This window comes from Aspergillus eucalypticola, assembly GCF_003184535.1.
Source record: "Aspergillus eucalypticola CBS 122712 chromosome Unknown BO83scaffold_15, whole genome shotgun sequence".
Taxonomy (NCBI): Eukaryota; Fungi; Ascomycota; class Eurotiomycetes; order Eurotiales; family Aspergillaceae; genus Aspergillus; species Aspergillus eucalypticola.
In genome coordinates, this window is record NW_020290289.1 from 679,414 (window position 1) to 697,104 (window position 17,691).

General features: G+C 50.6%; 5 protein-coding genes across 5 annotated transcripts; 2 read left to right on the top strand and 3 right to left on the bottom strand.

Annotated features, from left to right (window-relative positions):
- The first annotated feature begins 99 nt into the window (after positions 1-99).
- Positions 100-6,045, top strand: BO83DRAFT_408934 (uncharacterized protein). Its single transcript, XM_025534095.1, has 5 exons — positions 100-409; positions 465-491; positions 542-1,014; positions 1,063-5,738; positions 5,793-6,045. Exons 1-5 carry the CDS (start codon positions 309-311, stop codon positions 5,904-5,906), a joined length of 5,391 nt encoding a protein of 1,796 aa, XP_025387380.1. The 5' UTR covers positions 100-308; the 3' UTR covers positions 5,907-6,045.
- A 775-nt stretch (positions 6,046-6,820) lies between these two features.
- On the bottom strand, positions 6,821-8,119 carry BO83DRAFT_339853 (SRR1 family protein). Its single transcript, XM_025528562.1, has 3 exons — positions 7,783-8,119; positions 7,088-7,729; positions 6,821-7,025 (listed from the first exon to the last, which is right to left on the bottom strand). The coding sequence occupies exons 1-3, from the start codon at positions 8,088-8,090 to the stop codon at positions 6,893-6,895; spliced, it is 1,083 nt and encodes a 360-aa protein (XP_025387381.1). The 5' UTR covers positions 8,091-8,119; the 3' UTR covers positions 6,821-6,892.
- Positions 8,120-9,123: 1,004 nt separating this feature from the next.
- Positions 9,124-11,884, top strand: BO83DRAFT_447063 (putative MFS transporter). Its single transcript, XM_025536631.1, has 9 exons — positions 9,124-9,811; positions 9,867-9,942; positions 9,991-10,082; positions 10,134-10,240; positions 10,297-10,497; positions 10,576-10,695; positions 10,760-10,999; positions 11,118-11,459; positions 11,551-11,884. Exons 1-9 carry the CDS (start codon positions 9,457-9,459, stop codon positions 11,575-11,577), a joined length of 1,560 nt encoding a protein of 519 aa, XP_025387382.1. The 5' UTR covers positions 9,124-9,456; the 3' UTR covers positions 11,578-11,884.
- Positions 11,582-14,045, bottom strand: BO83DRAFT_379235 (uncharacterized protein). Its single transcript, XM_025531456.1, has 2 exons — positions 13,239-14,045; positions 11,582-13,165 (listed from the first exon to the last, which is right to left on the bottom strand). The coding sequence occupies exons 1-2, from the start codon at positions 13,693-13,695 to the stop codon at positions 11,898-11,900; spliced, it is 1,725 nt and encodes a 574-aa protein (XP_025387383.1). The 5' UTR covers positions 13,696-14,045; the 3' UTR covers positions 11,582-11,897.
- Positions 14,046-15,257: 1,212 nt separating this feature from the next.
- On the bottom strand, positions 15,258-17,681 carry BO83DRAFT_362800 (DNA damage response protein RcaA; the record flags this gene model as incomplete). Its single annotated transcript, XM_025529542.1, has 5 exons — positions 15,258-17,150; positions 17,206-17,357; positions 17,401-17,480; positions 17,536-17,598; positions 17,645-17,681. The coding sequence occupies 5 exons, from the start codon at positions 17,679-17,681 to the stop codon at positions 15,401-15,403; spliced, it is 2,082 nt and encodes a 693-aa protein (XP_025387384.1). The 3' UTR covers positions 15,258-15,400.
- Positions 17,682-17,691: the final 10 nt, after the last annotated feature.

Genomic DNA, 17,691 nt, shown 5'->3' on the forward strand with positions numbered 1-17,691 from the left:
TAAAAATAGACTCCGGTAGAAAGGAGGCCAGGAGACCTGGTACTTTTCACCTCCACATCTGGCAGCCTAGATGTCGATGTACATGAAGTGCAGTCGTCGGGGGTAGTCTTTCTATACTCAAATCTCGACCAGGCGGTAGTGGCTCCGGTATTCGCCTATTACCAGGATGGTCCCTATCGAGAACGTAATTGGCCAATTTTTCTCTCATGCGCCTGCTTCGAATCTGAATCTTGCAACACTCCAAGCCTTCTAGCAAGGAACCCACAAGCACCGACTTGATAACTTCTCCACCTATCGAGCTTGTTTCCATGGCTCCCAATGGGATAGTAGGTTCACCCACCCACAGCAAGATAGCCACTAGGCATGAGGAGAAAGATTTGGCGTACAGGTTGTTCATCGAGCTACTCGCGTAGGTTCCCTGACTCTCCTGGGCATAAGTGCGATATATTGAACGCAGCTCATAGGTATCAGCTAGCATCTCCAGTAAGATGGTGAGTTCCGTTTCCCACTAATTTGCGATTCAGCCATTGATAATGCTCAGGATCGAAACGCAGAACGAGCTTCTCCGGAGACCATCACCAGTGCAGCGGTTCATCGAGATTGGCCCGCGGAGTACGCTCACAAGGATGGCTAGAAAGTCCGCTTCTATACATCATGATCAACATACTCCATCGCAGTGGTTGCATTTGCAATTTCTTTCGTATCAAGATGACCGGAACATAATACTCTATGAGTATCCAGACGCTGTGCGGCTGCCATCCACCATTCAACGGACAACCTCAGCATCGACTTCAGCTCGTTTGGCCGTTGCCGTAGAAGGCTCTCGATCTGATGGAGGGTCAGAATCAGTAGCAGCATCCCTGGCCTTCACCCCTATAAAGACTTCTGCTCATGTACCCAGCGCCAAAGTTCCACTTTCGGCGCGTCACATTCTCTTAGCGATTACGGGTCAGAAGTTGCGATGCTCTTTCGATCAAGTGCCAATGGACTCGACGATCCGGAATTTGTCGGGAGGTGTGTTCCATTAATATAACTTCATGGTCAACATACTGACTCCTCCAGGAAAGTCCACTCTTCAAAATGAGCTGATAGGTGATTTAGTCGCCGAGTTTGGCCGCGTCCCGGAAGGCATGGAAGATATGTCCTTGGCCAACCTAGTGGAAGCACTTCAGGGACGATTTTCGGGCAAGCCTGGGAAACAGATGTCGGCATTGATATCCAGGTTTATATCAAGCAAATTGCCGGCAGGATTTAACCAGAGATCGGCACAGATGTACATGCATTCAAAGTGGGGCTTGGAGGGCTCTGATGGAATGATTCCTATATGCCTTGCCATTACTGTGCAGCCGCCATCTCGTCTGGCGGATGCAGGGGCCGCGCATGCATATCTGGACAACCTCGTTGGTCTATACGCGGAGTTTGAAGGGATAACAATGTTGCCAACGCAGCCACGACTAGATAACGAGAATGGATACTCGGAGCCCACTCAAATAGATGCAGTGGCGCTCAGTGCACTTCGAAAGGAACAACAAGATCTCCAACACAAGCAGCTGAAATTGCTTGCAGATTATCTGAAGATCAAGCCTGGCGATCTCAAGGATTCGGCACAGTCGGTGGATCGTAAGTCAGATTTGCAAGAAAGTTTGGACCAGTGGAATGCAGAACTTGGCGAGGATTTCCTACAAGGCATCCGACCTAGCTTTAATCTCCAGCAAGTCAGACACTATGATTCTTCGTGGAACTGGGTCCGTGAAGACCTGCTTAAGTGGATATATGCGATTTCACAGGGATCTAAAGACGCGGTGCTTTCAAAGAAAGGTGGTCGCCTACGTCGGATTCTGAATCGCTGGGACCCTAGCTGCACGGATATCATCCTACATCGACTGGAGGTGTCAACATCCACAGCTTGCGAGATGAAAGGCCATGTTGTGATGTTGAACCAAGTCCTGAAGTTAGGAATTCGGGCTCAAGCGACTGACCCTGTACATATCCACACATTGCCCCCTTTGATGCCAAGTATCAGTATCCGCAGCTCAGGACGTTTGGAATATACGGAAACAAGTCGCTCGGTATGCAGCTACGCGGACGTAATCCGCCGAGGCCATCTTTCTCGTACCGGTACTAGAGCGCCCACCCCTTTTGTGCATATCAGAACACGCAACGTCGATGAGGACTGGATGTACGACGCAAAAGCTACCGAGATGCTTCATCAAGTGATGGATGCTGGCCTCACCACGGGTTTCAGTTATGTTGGTAAAACAGTCCTTGTGACAGGTGCCGGTCCTGGTTCCATTGCTGTAGAGATTATCCAAGGGCTTCTTGCCGGTGGTGCAAGGGTCCTTGTCACTACAAGCCGTGCAATCTCCACGACCGCTAGGTTCTACCAGAGTCTTTTCAGGAAGTACGGAGCTCGCGGGGCTAGTTTGACGCTACTCCCAATGAATCAAGCCAGCAGACAAGACTGTGAGGCTATAATCGGACATATATACGGCGCAGAAGCATCTGCTGGTCATGACGTGGATTGCATCATTCCGTTTGCCGCTATTCCACAAACCGGTGAGCCCGACACTCTAGGCAGCCGTCAGGAACTTGCCCTCCGAGGGATGCTTGTGAACCTCCTGCGGCTGGTGGGTCTCGTTTGTCTCGAAAAGGAAAAGCGACGCATAAACACCAGACCGACGATGGTAGTTCTACCCTTGTCATGCAATGAAGGGACATTCGGTGGAGACGGCCTTTATGCGGAGGCCAAGATTGGACTCAAGTCCTTATTCAATCGATTCCACTCCGAAAGCTGGTCGACGTATGCCACTATCTGTGGAGCCGTCATGGGGTGGACTCGAGGAACTGGATTGATGCACTCATCGGATATGATAGCAGCAGAGATGGAAAAGCTTGGTGTCATCACCTTTAGCAGGACCGAGATGGCCTTCAATATCCTGGCGCTGCTATCACCGGCCATCACCGCTCTTGCCGAAGAGACACCTGTATATGCAGATCTAACTGGCGGATTTGGGGCTATGTGGAATTTAAAGGAACACATCGCAGCGAGTCGTAAGGCGGTGGCCGAAAATCTTCGTTTGGGTATTGTTCTGGCGGAAGAGGAGACACATCACGAAGCAGCCCTCCACGGACAGCAGGCAAACTCTCATGCACACGAGCCAGAAGTAAGGAATAAGCGAGCCAACCTCAATATTGGGTTCCCTTCGATAGCGAGGCAGGAGGATATGACGGCGAGGCTTCCTGATCTCCAAGGAATGATTGACCTTTCGCAAACGGTCGTCATCGTAGGATTCTCAGAGCTTGGGCCATGGGGAAGCTCACGCACACGATGGGAAATGGAAAGCCAGGGTCAATTCTCGTTAGAAGGTTACGTTGAGATGGCGTGGATGATGGGTCTGATCAGACACATTACAGGCGATCTCAAGGGCCAGCCATACGTTGGATGGATCGATGTCGTGACAAGCGAGCCGATCTCGGATGACAAGGTTCCTGAAAGGTACCACCAACAGATTATAGAGAACTCCGGCCTTCGTTTTATTGAACCCGATGCACTCAACACCTACGATCCATCACGAATAGAGTTCATGCATGAAGTTGCGATCGAAGATGATCTGCCGCCGTTCGAGAGCTCGAAGTCAGCGGCCGAAGCATTCAAGTTGCGCCATGGGGACCATGTCTTTGTCCAACCAATCTCAGATTCGGACAATTATCGTGTCTTCATGAAGAAGGGTGCTGTGGTAATGGTGCCCAAGGCAATTCCTTTCCACCCTTTAGTGGGCGGAAGGGTCCCCAAGGGATGGGACCCTTTGCGATACGGCATTCCCGGGGATATTGTTCAGGAGGCCGACCCCACTACTTTGTATGCTCTTTGCTGCGTCTCGGAGGCATTCTTGTCCGCTGGCATTAAAGATCCGTATCAGATGTATCAGTATATTCAGGTCTCTGAGGTAGCCAACTGCTTAGGTACTGGGGGCGGTCCTATGAAGACAATCCAGAGCATGTACCGCGACCGGTATCTCGATCGGCCAGTCCAAGGAGATATTATACTTGATCACTTTGCTAACACCATGGGCGCATGGGTAAACATGCTCCTTCTTTCTTCCTCGGGTCCGCTCAGGACGCATGTCGGGGCATGTGCCACAGCCATAGAATCATTGGACAGCGGATGCGAAGCTATTAAGAGTGGGAAGTGCAAAGTTGCTATTGTTGGCGGTTGTGATGATTTTGGAGAAGAAGTCGCTTACGAGTTCGCCGGCATCAAGGCTACTGCAAATACCAAAGAGGAGTTGGCTAAAGGTCGTCTTCCGGGAGAGTTCTCTCGCCCTACCACAAGCTCCCGTAGCGGGTTTGCAGAGTCTGCTGGCTGTGGAGTACAAATAGTGATGGCTGCTGATCTTGCCCTCGAGATGGGACTGCCAATCTATGGCATTGTTGCTTACACCCAAATGGCAAGTGATCAAACCGGCCGATCGATCCCGGCCCCAGGCAAGGGAATCCTGACGGCTGCACGAGAATCAGCAGACGCCCGGCACTCGCCGTTACTGCATCTTGAAGTTCGACGTGCGGGATTCGAAAGAGAGGTAGCCGAGATTCGTCAGCAAGCATGGGATGGGCAAGTGAGCAGCACGTGCCAAACTGAGAGTACCACCTGTGCAACCGAAGAAAGAAGGAAATCAAGGCTACGAGATGCCCAGCACCGGTGGGCTAACAGTATCCGCTTGCAAGATGCCAGCATCTCCCCCTTAAGAGCCGCACTAGCAACATGGACCCTATCGATCGATGACATAGGTGTTGTTTCAAGCCATGGGACTTCAACCCGAGCTAATGAGCTTAACGAAGGGGAGGTTATCAATACTCAGATGAATCACCTGGGTCGACGCAGAGGTAATCCACTACTCTGCGTGTGTCAGAAATCCGTGACAGGGCATCCCAAGGCAGCTGCAGGCGCCTGGCAACTTAACGGCTGCATACAAATGTTCCGCGACAGCATAGTCCCAGGGAACCGCAACGCAGACAATATAGATGAGCAGCTCCGACAGTTTAAGCATCTGGTCTATCCCATGGATTCGATGAAGGTGCCTGAAATGAAGGCGATCATGCTCACCTCCTTCGGATTTGGTCAAAAGGGTGCGTTGGCCGTGGTAGTAGCACCCAGGTATGTCTTCGCGGCGGTTCCGACTGCAACATTTGAAGACTACCGAACTCGAGTGTTACAGAGGCAGCGAACAGCCAACGTGGAATTTGTCACGCGGCTGTTGAAGAACTCGCTGGTGCAAGTCAAATGTGATCCACCGTGGAAAAGCGCTGAGACTATGCAAAGTGTCTTCCTTAACCCGGACAGTCGCTTAGCTGCTGATGACTCCTTCGGGGTGGAGACTCCGGTTAAAGCTCCTGGTCCGGATAGTGTAGGCGAGAAATCGGATGTCACCGCTGCACTTGTTCAGTCTCTGCTCGAGCGTGTTACTCAGCGCTCCGGTGCAATGACATCAACCAGCGTTGGAGTCGACGTGGAGGAGATCATGAGCCTCCACATTGAGAACCTCAATTTTCTGCAGCGCAACTTCACACCTGCAGAACGGGACTACTGTTCTAAGGCAGCGAACCCACGCTCCGCATTTGCGGGTCGGTGGAGTGCCAAAGAGGCCGTTTTTAAGAGCTTCCGGGTGTCTTCTATGGGTGCAGGGGCTGCAATGCAGAATATCGAGATCCTGGAAGAAAGCGGGAATCCTTATGTCAAGGTATGTTTGGCAATTACACAGCATTGATTGTCTGTATCAATTAACATGGCTTAGCTTCACGGACACGCTCACGCTGTGGCGATGTCCAAGGGTATCAGCAAGATTGAACTGGCGATCGGCCATTCTGGGGAAGTGGCTGCTGCCGTAGCGCTAGCCAGGTGGACCTAAGTGATTGTATTGGTCCCAGGACAATCGGGGAAGAAGATATCACAGACAGACTCAGTGGCAATCTCTAAAGATATCAAATCTAACTGTTTCAGAAGCAGTTCAGTAGGTTCAGTGCCTTGTAAAGTGTGTAAAGGATGCCACAGACTTCATGGTATCTATGAAGTTACCAGTGGGGGAAGTAGGAAGAAGAAAAGTGAAGCCGGACTTGTCCCACAACGGATAAGGGATCGCCCGGTTTCCGATCACGTGCCATGAGCGCTTTCCCATTGCATCGCGATTGTTAATGACATGTCTGCTCTCGCAAGGATTATCTTGTACCAATCGCAGTTAAAAAACCTTGTATGGCATTTATACAGCTAGTTATAATCAAAATCACTATCTTATAACCCAATCTCAGCCTTGATGCAAGATTGTCTGGATCTCCAGTCCTCTCCGCCTTCGAATTCAGGAACAATCATAGGATACTATGCGTCTCAACAGGAGTTTATGCGCTATCATCTCACTTGCTCCTTGCATCATCATCCAGACTTATTGACACCACGGTTGATCCATTCCGCACGCGGGGCAGTCAACCTACATATCAGCTTAGAACCAGCGTCTTAGTTAACCAAACTGAATGTTAGCCGACACATCAGCTGCTAGTACCAGATCACCTCTCCGGGCACCTTTCAGCAACAGCATTGCTTGGATCGATCTATCATTACGATGAGAGTTGATATCATTTGCTGGATGGATTCGACTTTCTGGTATACGTTTTGAGTTATCTCGAGACTATACTATAGCTTGAAATGAGGCTCATGCAGAGCCAGATATATAATGCCATCAATGTGCAATAGGGTGGACATTGATTGTGAATAACCGGAATATAGGGAACCTATCACCGCAGTACTATTCACATCAAAAACAAAACCCTAATGACTATGAAAGTTCTTGTCAAAAGTACTACCGAAGCACGGAATCATATCACACCCTTCCCCGCTTGTATACTAAGAACGCGGCCTTCTCGCATAAACAGTCAACTCTCCCAAATAATCAGCCTGATCGTCCAGTTGCGCACCGTCATAGTTGCGCAGCATACTGCAGACCCTCTCTGAATCAGGATCAGCCTCCATCGGGTTACTACACATAACTCACATATTAGCAAGAACAAAAAGTATGGACGCAAGAGAAGAATAACTCACCCCGCCCAATACATTCCCGCATTTATCTGTACCTCTGAAAGTGGACTATTCCAAACCATAGCAGCCGGCCATTGCACATCTGCCACGATCTGCCTAACTGGAACATCGGGACCGACAGAGAATACCAGCGTCTGCTCATCGATCTCCAAAAATCCCTCAGGGTCTTTTAGCACCGTGATACCGAGACCTCCCAGAAACTCAATGTCTGTCTCATTGTACCACGGATCCTGAACAAAGCACTGCACATCACGACCTTGACTTATATTCCGTTCCTTCAAAACAGCGGCAATAGTCAACGTAGCAGCATGTTGGGCATAAGAGCGGACCGGAAGTTCCCCGAGGTTGTTTTTGCCGAGAGTTCCCAGTCCAAATGCAACAATTTTGGTGATTTTGATTGTCTCCGGATCAAACCTGGGTTTCACGAAAGAGCCCTCTAGGTTAGAGCATGTCTCGCTTTCCTGCCATTCCCGGCGGACCAGCTTGAATGTATCGTCGATCACTTTGAGTGTGACGCCAGGAGGGCTTGGGTCGCGCACATACGTAATGGAGACGGGGGTTGGGGGTTCCAAGAGCAGATCGAGACGAGGTGTGCTGAACAGTGTTAGGCGCTGGATGCTGCTGTAGTCGATGTTATATCTGCTACTGTTTCCTCTGTTAGAGTGAGACTGTGTCTGATTGGAACAGATTGGACTTACCATCTTTCGGCGAGGTCTTTAGGAACTTTGAGGCTATATGTTTTTGCCTCATCATTCCAAGTTGGGATCTTAACTTTGTCTTTTCCCTGAATGATCTGCTCGTGAAGGTCCTTCAAGAGTGTTCGTGTGAATAGTGGCTTCCCAGAGTTGTAAATTTGGATAATACGCTGGACATTAGCTTTGGCTTTGGCCAGGTTTTCTTCCTTCCGTCGTCTCTCGGCATTGGAAGATCGAGATGCTTCCACGTTTGCTTCGTGATGGTGGAGGGGGATAGAGGCCGGGCTGGATGGATATTCGATGGCTGCCATTGCGAAGATTGATTTCTGGATGATGCTTTGATCTATAAGGACTTGTCGATTAGTACCATCTCTACGGGAACTTCCAGAATACTTAAATATTGAAGCCATCACTACATCACTGAGAACATGCAGCAGCTGATTCTAGATGCTTGCCAACCCCAGAAATAGATGGGTATAGCCGCAGCGGCAGCAACCGCTGTCAAGCCCAGCCCAGCATGTTCCCGGACGATCCATTCCAACCTGTTGGAAATTTCCGAGGGATGTGATTGGTCAAGTGTAGTTGACTAAAGTGGTTGGACCCTATTAATATCACCCGAATAGTGTGGTTTCCAGAGATAGAACGTGTTGGATTACTATACTAAGTAATATTAGGGGGATATATTTATAACTAGATGCAGAGCAGCAGCGCTAAGTTGGGTTGCGGGTCAGGTCTGCAGCAGCAAGGATATTAATTAATGTAGATTATTTATAAATATAATCTCACGTGCATAAGCTGTTTCATGATGGAGAGGGCATATTATTGGTTTCTAGGTTAATTTGGGATCATTTTCATATGTTTGGAGGTTCATCCAACAGTTGAGTGGTAGCTGATTGGAGTTGTAGTCGCTCTTCATGCGCCGGGCTGCGGCCAACAGCGGCGGCCTTCCGTCGGGTCGAGCACTGGTCGAAGACGCGATGAAAGATTGATTGGTTATGATAGCTCAGCCGTAGTAGGCGTTGCCAAGCTTCGTCGACTTCTAGTTCATTTTCAAGGTTATAGACTGACTACCTGTCTTTTCTTCAAGTCTCCTACAAACAGCGGATCATGAACGATCCTATTCACTGTTCATACTTCACCTACAGACATTCGGTAATATCTGCATTATAATAATCAGTGGGCAAAAGACCGCCTATTATGGATTCCTTACCACTTCCCAAGGCAGCCCAAACTGCAAGCTTAACAGACACCCATCTAGTGCCCTAAACATAAGACCATCACACGCTGCAATCTACACATCTACTATCATCTCTATACTTTTAACAAGAAGCACAAACTGTACAGACACATTATCAGCTACTCATCGGCTCTACTTCTGATGCCGATCGCACACCCCGCATTTCATCTTATCACCTGGTCTTATCTCGGACACCCTCCGAGATAGTCTACACCTAGATAGTCGTGTATCTTGCTGTATACGGCAATATAACCCAGACGCATTGATCTTATCGCTCAGACTAAGACCAAGCATGCTATCGACTGACCACAACGGCTTGCCATCGGTGGCTGTTGCAGCTTATCAGGGCGACGCAATGCCACAGGCCATGAATACACCTTATATTTCTCCCGTTCCCCATTTCCTACTTTCTCTCCAGTTAGAGAATACTTACCCTCACAATGACAGACTCAACATCAAATACCAAGCCCCAAGACCCAGAAAAGACCATCCCAGTCACAACCAAAGTGGATGACGTCGACATCGGCCAAATCACCCACCTTGACGAAGCCGAGATCTTTCTCCACGAACATGGCATATCCCACGACCAGATGCAAGAGATGCTCGACGATCCAGTCCGGACGAAGAAACTACGAAGACGGATCGATATGATTCTTCTGCCGTTGATGTGCGGGACATACTGTCTACAATATATTGATAAACAGGCCCTCTCATACAGCGCCGTGTTCGACCTCTTCACCAATGCCCATATCAACAGTAATGAGTATAGCTGGCTAGCGAGTATATTCTACTTCGGTATACACCCTACATAGTCAGGATACATCCAGCGCAGCTACCAAACCGATAATAGGCTACCTCTTCTGGGAATACCCCGCCAGCTACATCGCGCAACGCCTACCCATCGGGACCGTCGTCTCGTCATTCGTGTGAGTCTCCCCAAATCCCGGTAGACAACCCACTAACACAACCATCAGAATCGCCTGGGGCTCCATCCTCATGATAACAGCTGCCTGCAACAACTTCACCGGCCTAGCCATCTGTCGATTCCTCCTAGGCTGCTTCGAATGTACCCAACCCTATCCTCACCCCACATCTATTTACTAACTAACCAGTATAGCCCCCATAACACCCTGCTTCATGATGATCGTCGGAATGTGGTACCTCCGACAAGAGCAGCCTTTCCGCGCGGGTATCTTCTACTGCTGTAATGGTGTTGGATCGATGGTGAGGACCCACTAAATCCCTTCCATCTACCAAATCAATCTAATAGTTAAAATCAGGTCGGCGGCCTCCTCACCTACGCCATCGGCCAACTCGACACCTTCCCCGTATGGCGCGCCGTCTTCCTCATCTGCGGCGGAGCCACAATCATTTGGGGCGTGGTGATGATGATATTCCTCCCGAATAGCATTCTCTCAAGCAAGAGGTTCAGTGTTGAGGAGAAGGTGTTACTCATTGGCAGGGGGAGGAAGAATCAAACTGTTAGCCCCTGCTCCTCTCCTCTCCCTTTCAGCCCAACCCGCACTATACTAACCAAAAAAAAAAAAAAAAAACTATAGGGAATACTCAATAGATCCATAAAATGGTACCAAATCCGCGAAGCCTTCCTCGACCCCCAAGTATGGCTATTATTCCTATTCACATTACTGAACGAGACGATCAACGGGGGCGTCGCTAACGTAAATCCCCAATCTCCCCCACCATAAACCACAATCCCACTAACACGGAATGAAATAAACATAGTTCGGCAAACTCATAATCAAAGGCCTCGTAACCAGCCCCCTCCTCACCACCGTCCTAGGCATCCCCCAAGGGGCATTCCAAGTATTCTTCATCCTGAGCGGAACCTACCTCTCAACGCGCATCCCCAACATCCGCACCCTAATCATGATCGCATACCTGATTCCCACGGTCATCGGCGTATGTCTTTTATGGAAGTTATCCCGGAACAGGGAGTATGGCGTGTTATTTGGGTATTATATCGTGAGATCCAATTCCCCCTTCCCCTCCCCTCCCCAACATATCCAAAATCCCCCCATCCATGTCAGTCAGATAAAAACACACGCATAACTAATACAATGGGGGTATGGGTATGCAATAGATCGGCTCCTTCGTCACTTCCCTCGTCCTCGCCCTCCAACTCCCCTCCAGCAACATGGGCGGATACACGAAGCGCGTGACCGCCACGGCATTCGTGTTTCTGGCCTACTGTATTGGGAATATTATCGGTCCGCATGCTTTCCTGGCGAGTGAGGCGCCGGTGTATCAGACCGGGTGTAAGTTGATTCTTGCTTGTGCGGTGTGTCAGATTGTTTGTGCCGGGGGGATTAGGGTTTTGTTGATCCGGAGGAATAGGAGGAGGGATGGGAGTGTGGGGGATGTGGGGAATGGGGAGGGAGATGGAGATGGGGAGGGAGTTATGGAGGATTTGACGGATTTTGAGGTATGTTTTTCCTCCCTTCTTTCTGCCTTTGTGTGTGCGTGTGTGTGCGTGTGTTGGTGGGATTGGGGTTTGCTAATGGGTGTGTGTGCAGAATCCAAGATTTAGATATGTTTATTAATGAGGTTGGTTATAACTAGTAGTATGGGGTTGGTGGGGATAGGTGGGATGAATGGTGTGGTTGTATATGTATGGGTGTATCTCCTATGGAACTGCTTTTGTTTTGAAAGTCAAACTGTATTAGCTCCTATGCTAGTTCCCGAATGCCCCCTTGCAGTCAAAGTCGAATACTGCTCTGCTCCACTATGCACTTATTTGTCATCACTGCAATTACTGCATTATTTGGTCGAAAGACTGGTATCATATATGGGCTACATTTCAAGACTTTTGCTGCTGCCATCCCGCCCATCATAAACTACAATCAGATTGAACGAAGCAGCGCTATGGCTTGGACACATCGGCGATGACTTTGTATGTCGATGCATGGATACTTAATGGTCGAGTTCGCGGGTACACCGCCCCTACGATCTGCCGGTTGTGTCCATACTGGGGATAAATGCCGTCGGACAGCTCTGCATAGTGCGCCTGGGGACGGGCCTCATGCAAGGTCTCGAGAATTCTCTCATTCCACAAACCAGTGCACTCGTTGTCGGACAGCTGGAAGTAGGGATTCAGTGGCGGACAAGCTGAATCCAGGTCGATGAAGCGGATACGCATGTACGTCAAGGCAGTGTGCAGCTGCAGGCTGTGCACGGCCCCAAGGACGAGTTTCTCAAAAGAGCGGATAAAGTTCAGATTCGTGATGCCGGAAAAGTCGTCTAGAAATCCGAAACCCGGATTTGTTCGTTTTTCGCGACAGCAGGTCTTAACCACCAAATCCAACGACTTGAGCTTGGACTTGGCTGGCCAGGTGGACATGAAGCTGCGGGTTGCATTGAAGAGACAGGCGCAGACCTTCCCTGTAAATGCAAGGGACTCCAACCGCGGGGCTGCCTCGCCAAGCAGGCGGCAGAGATGGGGTGGACTGATTCCATCGTGCATCCAGCCAGATTGGGTATTGTCCTTGTTGTAGAAGCCTTCCAGGCTGATGTTGACATGGACGAGTGATGGGGATATGCGGGAGAGAATCTCCGCGACAGTCTCGTAGGCCTCGAATTTGGGCTTGGCGTAGGCGCAGTGCCACTCGCGCACCCCGGGCAAGGCTTGTGACATGTTCAACCAATGTTGATAGTCGCGCATGATATTCCAAGCTCCACGCATGACCAACGTCTGGACGGCGGGCAGCGTAGGCAAACGCCGCCGTCCGGAATGGCCGCATGGATCATCGCGGAATTGGCGGACCATTGGCGGTCGCTTACAGTGACCTCCCTCCAGGGTCAGTATGCGTGCTTCGGGAAATTCGGATTTGACGTGAGAGAACATCTCCTCCAGGGTCGCATTATGACTGGCATAGTGATATCGATAGTCGGTGCTATGGTTGGTATCGGAGTCGTCCCATGCAATGGCTTGAGGCACTCCCGGCTCGACCAGGCCGGCATCCTCGTCATGCAACCGCCGGGCCGGAAAATGATGCGATGTATTCTTAACGGCTCGTTTTCCCCATACCGGGATCCAGATCTCGACATGGCGGACGTACGGGGCCAGGTGGGGATGTGCACGGAACCAGCGAGCACTTTCTGCCAATTCGTCTGTGGTACCCTTGATTTTGACTAGGCAGTAAATTAGACAGATGCAACAATTTGTGGCGTTGAGGAAGACCAAAATTAACAAGTGGGGACTCACTGTGCCTGTAAATTCGGTCCTGCACCAGTGCTCGCCAGACAGGGGTGATCAATGCCAAATTGGAGAGCGCTTTTCGACGGGGATGACGCAACGACTTATTCCAACTGCGCGCGGACTTACCGGGCGCGCACGACGTGAAGGCCGATGCCCGCTCGCCAAACAAATGATCTAGAATGGCCTCGTGGATCTCGATGGGAAGGTCTTCGAAGCGCACTTGGGATCGGCAGGCCTGAGGTGTCTCCACGCTTATCCGTGCATCCTCCATTTCGGTATCCACCGGGGACTGGCAGACCAGCTGACCAGGCCCCACCGCCGGGGGATTGATGGGACCATCGAGAATCTGTATTTCGGCACTGGTGCAGCGACTCGCTTTGGCGTAGGGGATGGTTGTCGAGGCCGACGCTCTGGCCAGTGAATTGACCGAGACCGGACGGGGAGGGGGGATGGTGGAAATCATGGGGGATGAGGGGGAGAAAATCAATGCAGACGGCATTCAAATCGAGGTCGCCAGCACCAAACCGGGAAGCGCCAAACAGAGGAAAAGTCGGAAGTCGTAAATCGTTAGTTAAAGCAGGGCGCTGCGGGTGGGTCGGAAGTTAGTATTTCAATCACCTGTGACCAAGGCAAGAAAAAGCAAAGCAAAGTCTAAAAACGAGGCACTGGATCGAATTTTGGGGGGGGGAATGCGCGCTGCGAGACATACTATTGACGGGAGGCTAAGAGCAGCGGGCGACGGGGGAAATCGTTGTGAGCGTTCTGTGGTCCGTGATAAGGAGAAACTAAAATAGGCAGGACGCTGGATGGAAGAGGTAACGAGCGATAATCTGAATTGCAGCCAGGGCTAGCCAACGTGGTCCATGGCGGTGCCAATGCTGATGCGTTGGAGGCAGATTGTCGCCAGTCGAACGAGTGGGCGAGATGCTAATCGGCGGTTAGGCAGTCAGGCAGCTGGGGTGGGATTGTAGCGATGAGGAGATGGGGTTGTATGGAGTATGTAGATCAGAATACAGAAATGGAGGAAACGAAAGCAATCGCAGCCAGGCGGGATGGGAAATGATGTGGGAGGAAATAGAGTAGTGGGAAAGCGAAAGAATAGGAAGAGGATGGATGGATGGGATGGATGGGATGACGAGGATGACGGAGAGACTTTTGAGGGGAAGAGAGTTAAAGAGAGAGAGAGAGAGAGAGAGAGAGAGGGAATCTTCCAGGCTCTCCTCAGGCACACATTCACCATGACCGGCAGTCATTCTTACGGGAAGACGGGAAAAGCCAAAACACAGCCTTGTTCGGGTTCCCCCCAAACCAGGTTTACAGGTTTAGTTAGTGATTTTGCTGGTCACGCTCTCCTCCGCTGGACTCATCACACCACCTGAATGCTACAGCAGTAAGTATCCACCCCTATTTTCCCTCGACTGTTAGACATGCTGTTTCTTAAATTGGTGTGCATATTCTACTTGGTAGTTGGTTTATTTCCAGACCGCCATCTCACCTGTAGACCCAAATTAATTGACAACCAACTACTATCTATCAGGGCAGATACATATAGCGTATGGTTTCACATAAATCAGTGTTTGGTTCCCGTGGGCCCTTTGAAACACATCTCAAACGGGGTCAGCCCAGCGGGTCGGGGGGGGGCTCCATTCCCAGGCCACTTTGGATGAGCCATGGCACAGACCACATGGAAGTGTCCACTCTCACTATCCCAACCACTTCTTCTCATGATGTAATTTTTTTTTAGATACAGATACTGTTACACTTCGAGATTCAATATTCAATACCTACTGTACATTAGAGTTGATCGTAGTATATACGACTTGGTTCGCATCATGCACGGCTGACCGCATATCATCCACCACAACACTTCACGGTAATGCGCCTATGAGGTGGTCCGCTTAATGCCCAACAGCGTCATAAGGACTGCGTTTGTCTACCCAGCATACCCACTTCCCTGAATACTTGGCTCCCCCCGCATGTGGTTCTCCACACTATGGCAACATGGCAACACATCCATTGCATTCACTACAATGCCTTGCCATGCGATGGTGGGCCAATCTTCATTCAACTACATTCAATGAATGTCCCATTCCCACACACACACACAAAAGCTGAGAACGAACTGGTCATGGTTAAAGGTATCTATCTAACTACATTTTGAGCATCAATCATCGCCTGCGACGGAATCGGAACCGAAGTCCATCATCGCTATCCGAATCTTGCTCTTCTCGCATCCGTTTTTGCACCCGGGGTTGACTTCGGGTCTCCCTGGGCGCTGGTGTCTTCGACTCGACCCGGGCCGAGGACTGTGAGCGGGATGCCGCTGCGTCCTGGCTGACAACTCGTTCGGCCGGACTGTCTGCTGGACTCTGCTCCGTGCGATTGCTGACCCAGTAATGGTCCCCAATCCCAAAGTCTTTTCGCGTCACTTCCTCTAGTGGCACTATCACCGTCTGGATGCGGTAGCGAGGCTGCCCGGGTTCGCCCTTGCGGCGGAACTTCTTGAAGTTCTTGCGTCCATTCCACCGATCGTCCCAACGTCGGTCTTCTTCGCTCACGTGTCTCGGCTTCACTTCCATCTCCTCTACGATTGCAAGTCCCTTGAGCTTCTCCACATTGACATCCTCAAGAGGCCCTTGCAACGACGCTTCTTCCGCCTGACGCTGGCGCTGCGCATCTTCCGCCTCCCGGTGCTGTCGCGCGGCCTCCAGTACATCCAGTTTCTGGCGTTTCACCCGCGGAATGGCCTCGTCTTTCGTCTCAGAACTGGGCGCTTCTTTGGTCCTCGCCGTCGTCTGAGCGCGTCGACGTTTCATCGCTTGGGCACCCGGCAGTAGGCTTGACACCATGTCTTCTTCTTCTTCTTCTTCCTTCTCCTCCTGGAGGCTGCTTTGCGGTTGCGATTGTTGTGCGGCCGGCGATGGCTCGATTTCCATCAAAGGCGGCGATTCATCAACGCTCTCCGGAGCATGAACGGGAATAGAGTTGATATCGAAGCCATCATCGAATGTTTTCATCTTACTGACAAATCCTCGAACTCGTGGCTTCCTCTTCGTTGACGGCTGGCTTTCCGCCGGGGGCTGTGAGTCTTGGACTTCTTGAACATCAGGGGTAGCAGCTGGTGGAGTGGGTTCTGCATCCATGTCCTGGGCCTCGGGAAGAGAACGACACAGGCCAGAAGCATCATTTCCCAGAATAGCGTCCAGGAACTCGCTCTGTTGAATAACGCGCTGGTCGGTCGACAAAGCAACCTCATTACCCAGCTCGGCCCACCAGTTCTCATGGCGGCCAGTCGCAACGTATCGAACAAGAACCACTCCGCCAGGGCCATCCCGTTGGCCCCCCAGACCTTTGTCCCCAGCCGCATTTCTCATATATTGCACGATTTCTGCCGCCGTGGTTACCCCTTCTTCCACTTGGTAAAGCAATGCCTTCCCGTGACCGTTCGTAATAACATCCTGCAAGTTTCCAAACTGTGCAGGGTCCATGAACACGAATGTGTAGTCATCGAAGATATTGATTCTATCGGATCTCGGAGCAAATGCTTCCTTTGGTCTCTGTACGGTTTCCTTGCCAGGCGGTGGAAGATGTGCCGTTGCATCCGGCCATGCAGTGTCGAAATCGGCCTCCAACGGGGACAACGACTCAAGGTTCTCTAGATCGCTTGGGGTAGCCGCATAAACCAAGGCGTCGATATAGGAATCCTGCACGATGTACTTCCCATTCACCAATGCTTGCAAACCTTTGGCAGTATTCCGTTTCTTCTGGACGACGTGTGTAGTGTGGTCGACAACGTACGGAACAATCGTTTTGATATCCAAATCCTCAACACGGGAGCGCACTTGTGCCAGGGGGTCTTTCGCTTTGAGTTCTTTCGAGGAAAAGGAGAATGTAAGGACGACTGGCTGCCACTTGATCCTAGTAACCACCACGGTTAGTCCCTGCCGATACTGTTTCGTGCCATGGTAATTACCGCAGCGCATGTTCGTATCTCCCCAACTTAATTTCATGCTCCTCACCAGTCAAATTTTTACTTTCATCCTTAACCGTATTATCATCCACTTTGGTGCCATATTTCGAGCCCAGGTCGCGCACGGCAATTTTCGATCTGGTGTAGATATGCGACTGAACAGTTAGCGGGGAAAGCAGAGGAATTCGGTCATCGTACTCCATCGCCTGGTTTTACAGGTGAAACTTCGATCATCATATGCTTTCGGGAGATGGACTTGTTATCAATAGCATGTCGAACTGCATGCGACCCAAGTTAGTATAGCGGAGTTTGACCATGGTCTCAGCACCTTACCTCCATCTTGCTTGATCCGACCGAAGAGATACTTCTTCCCCGGTCGCAGCCACACGCGCTTGCCTTTGACTATCAGCCAAAACCATCAAGCAGTGAGTGAGGATATTACCACCGAGAAAGTCACCCTCCGAATCTAGGATCCACATGGGAGCGGTT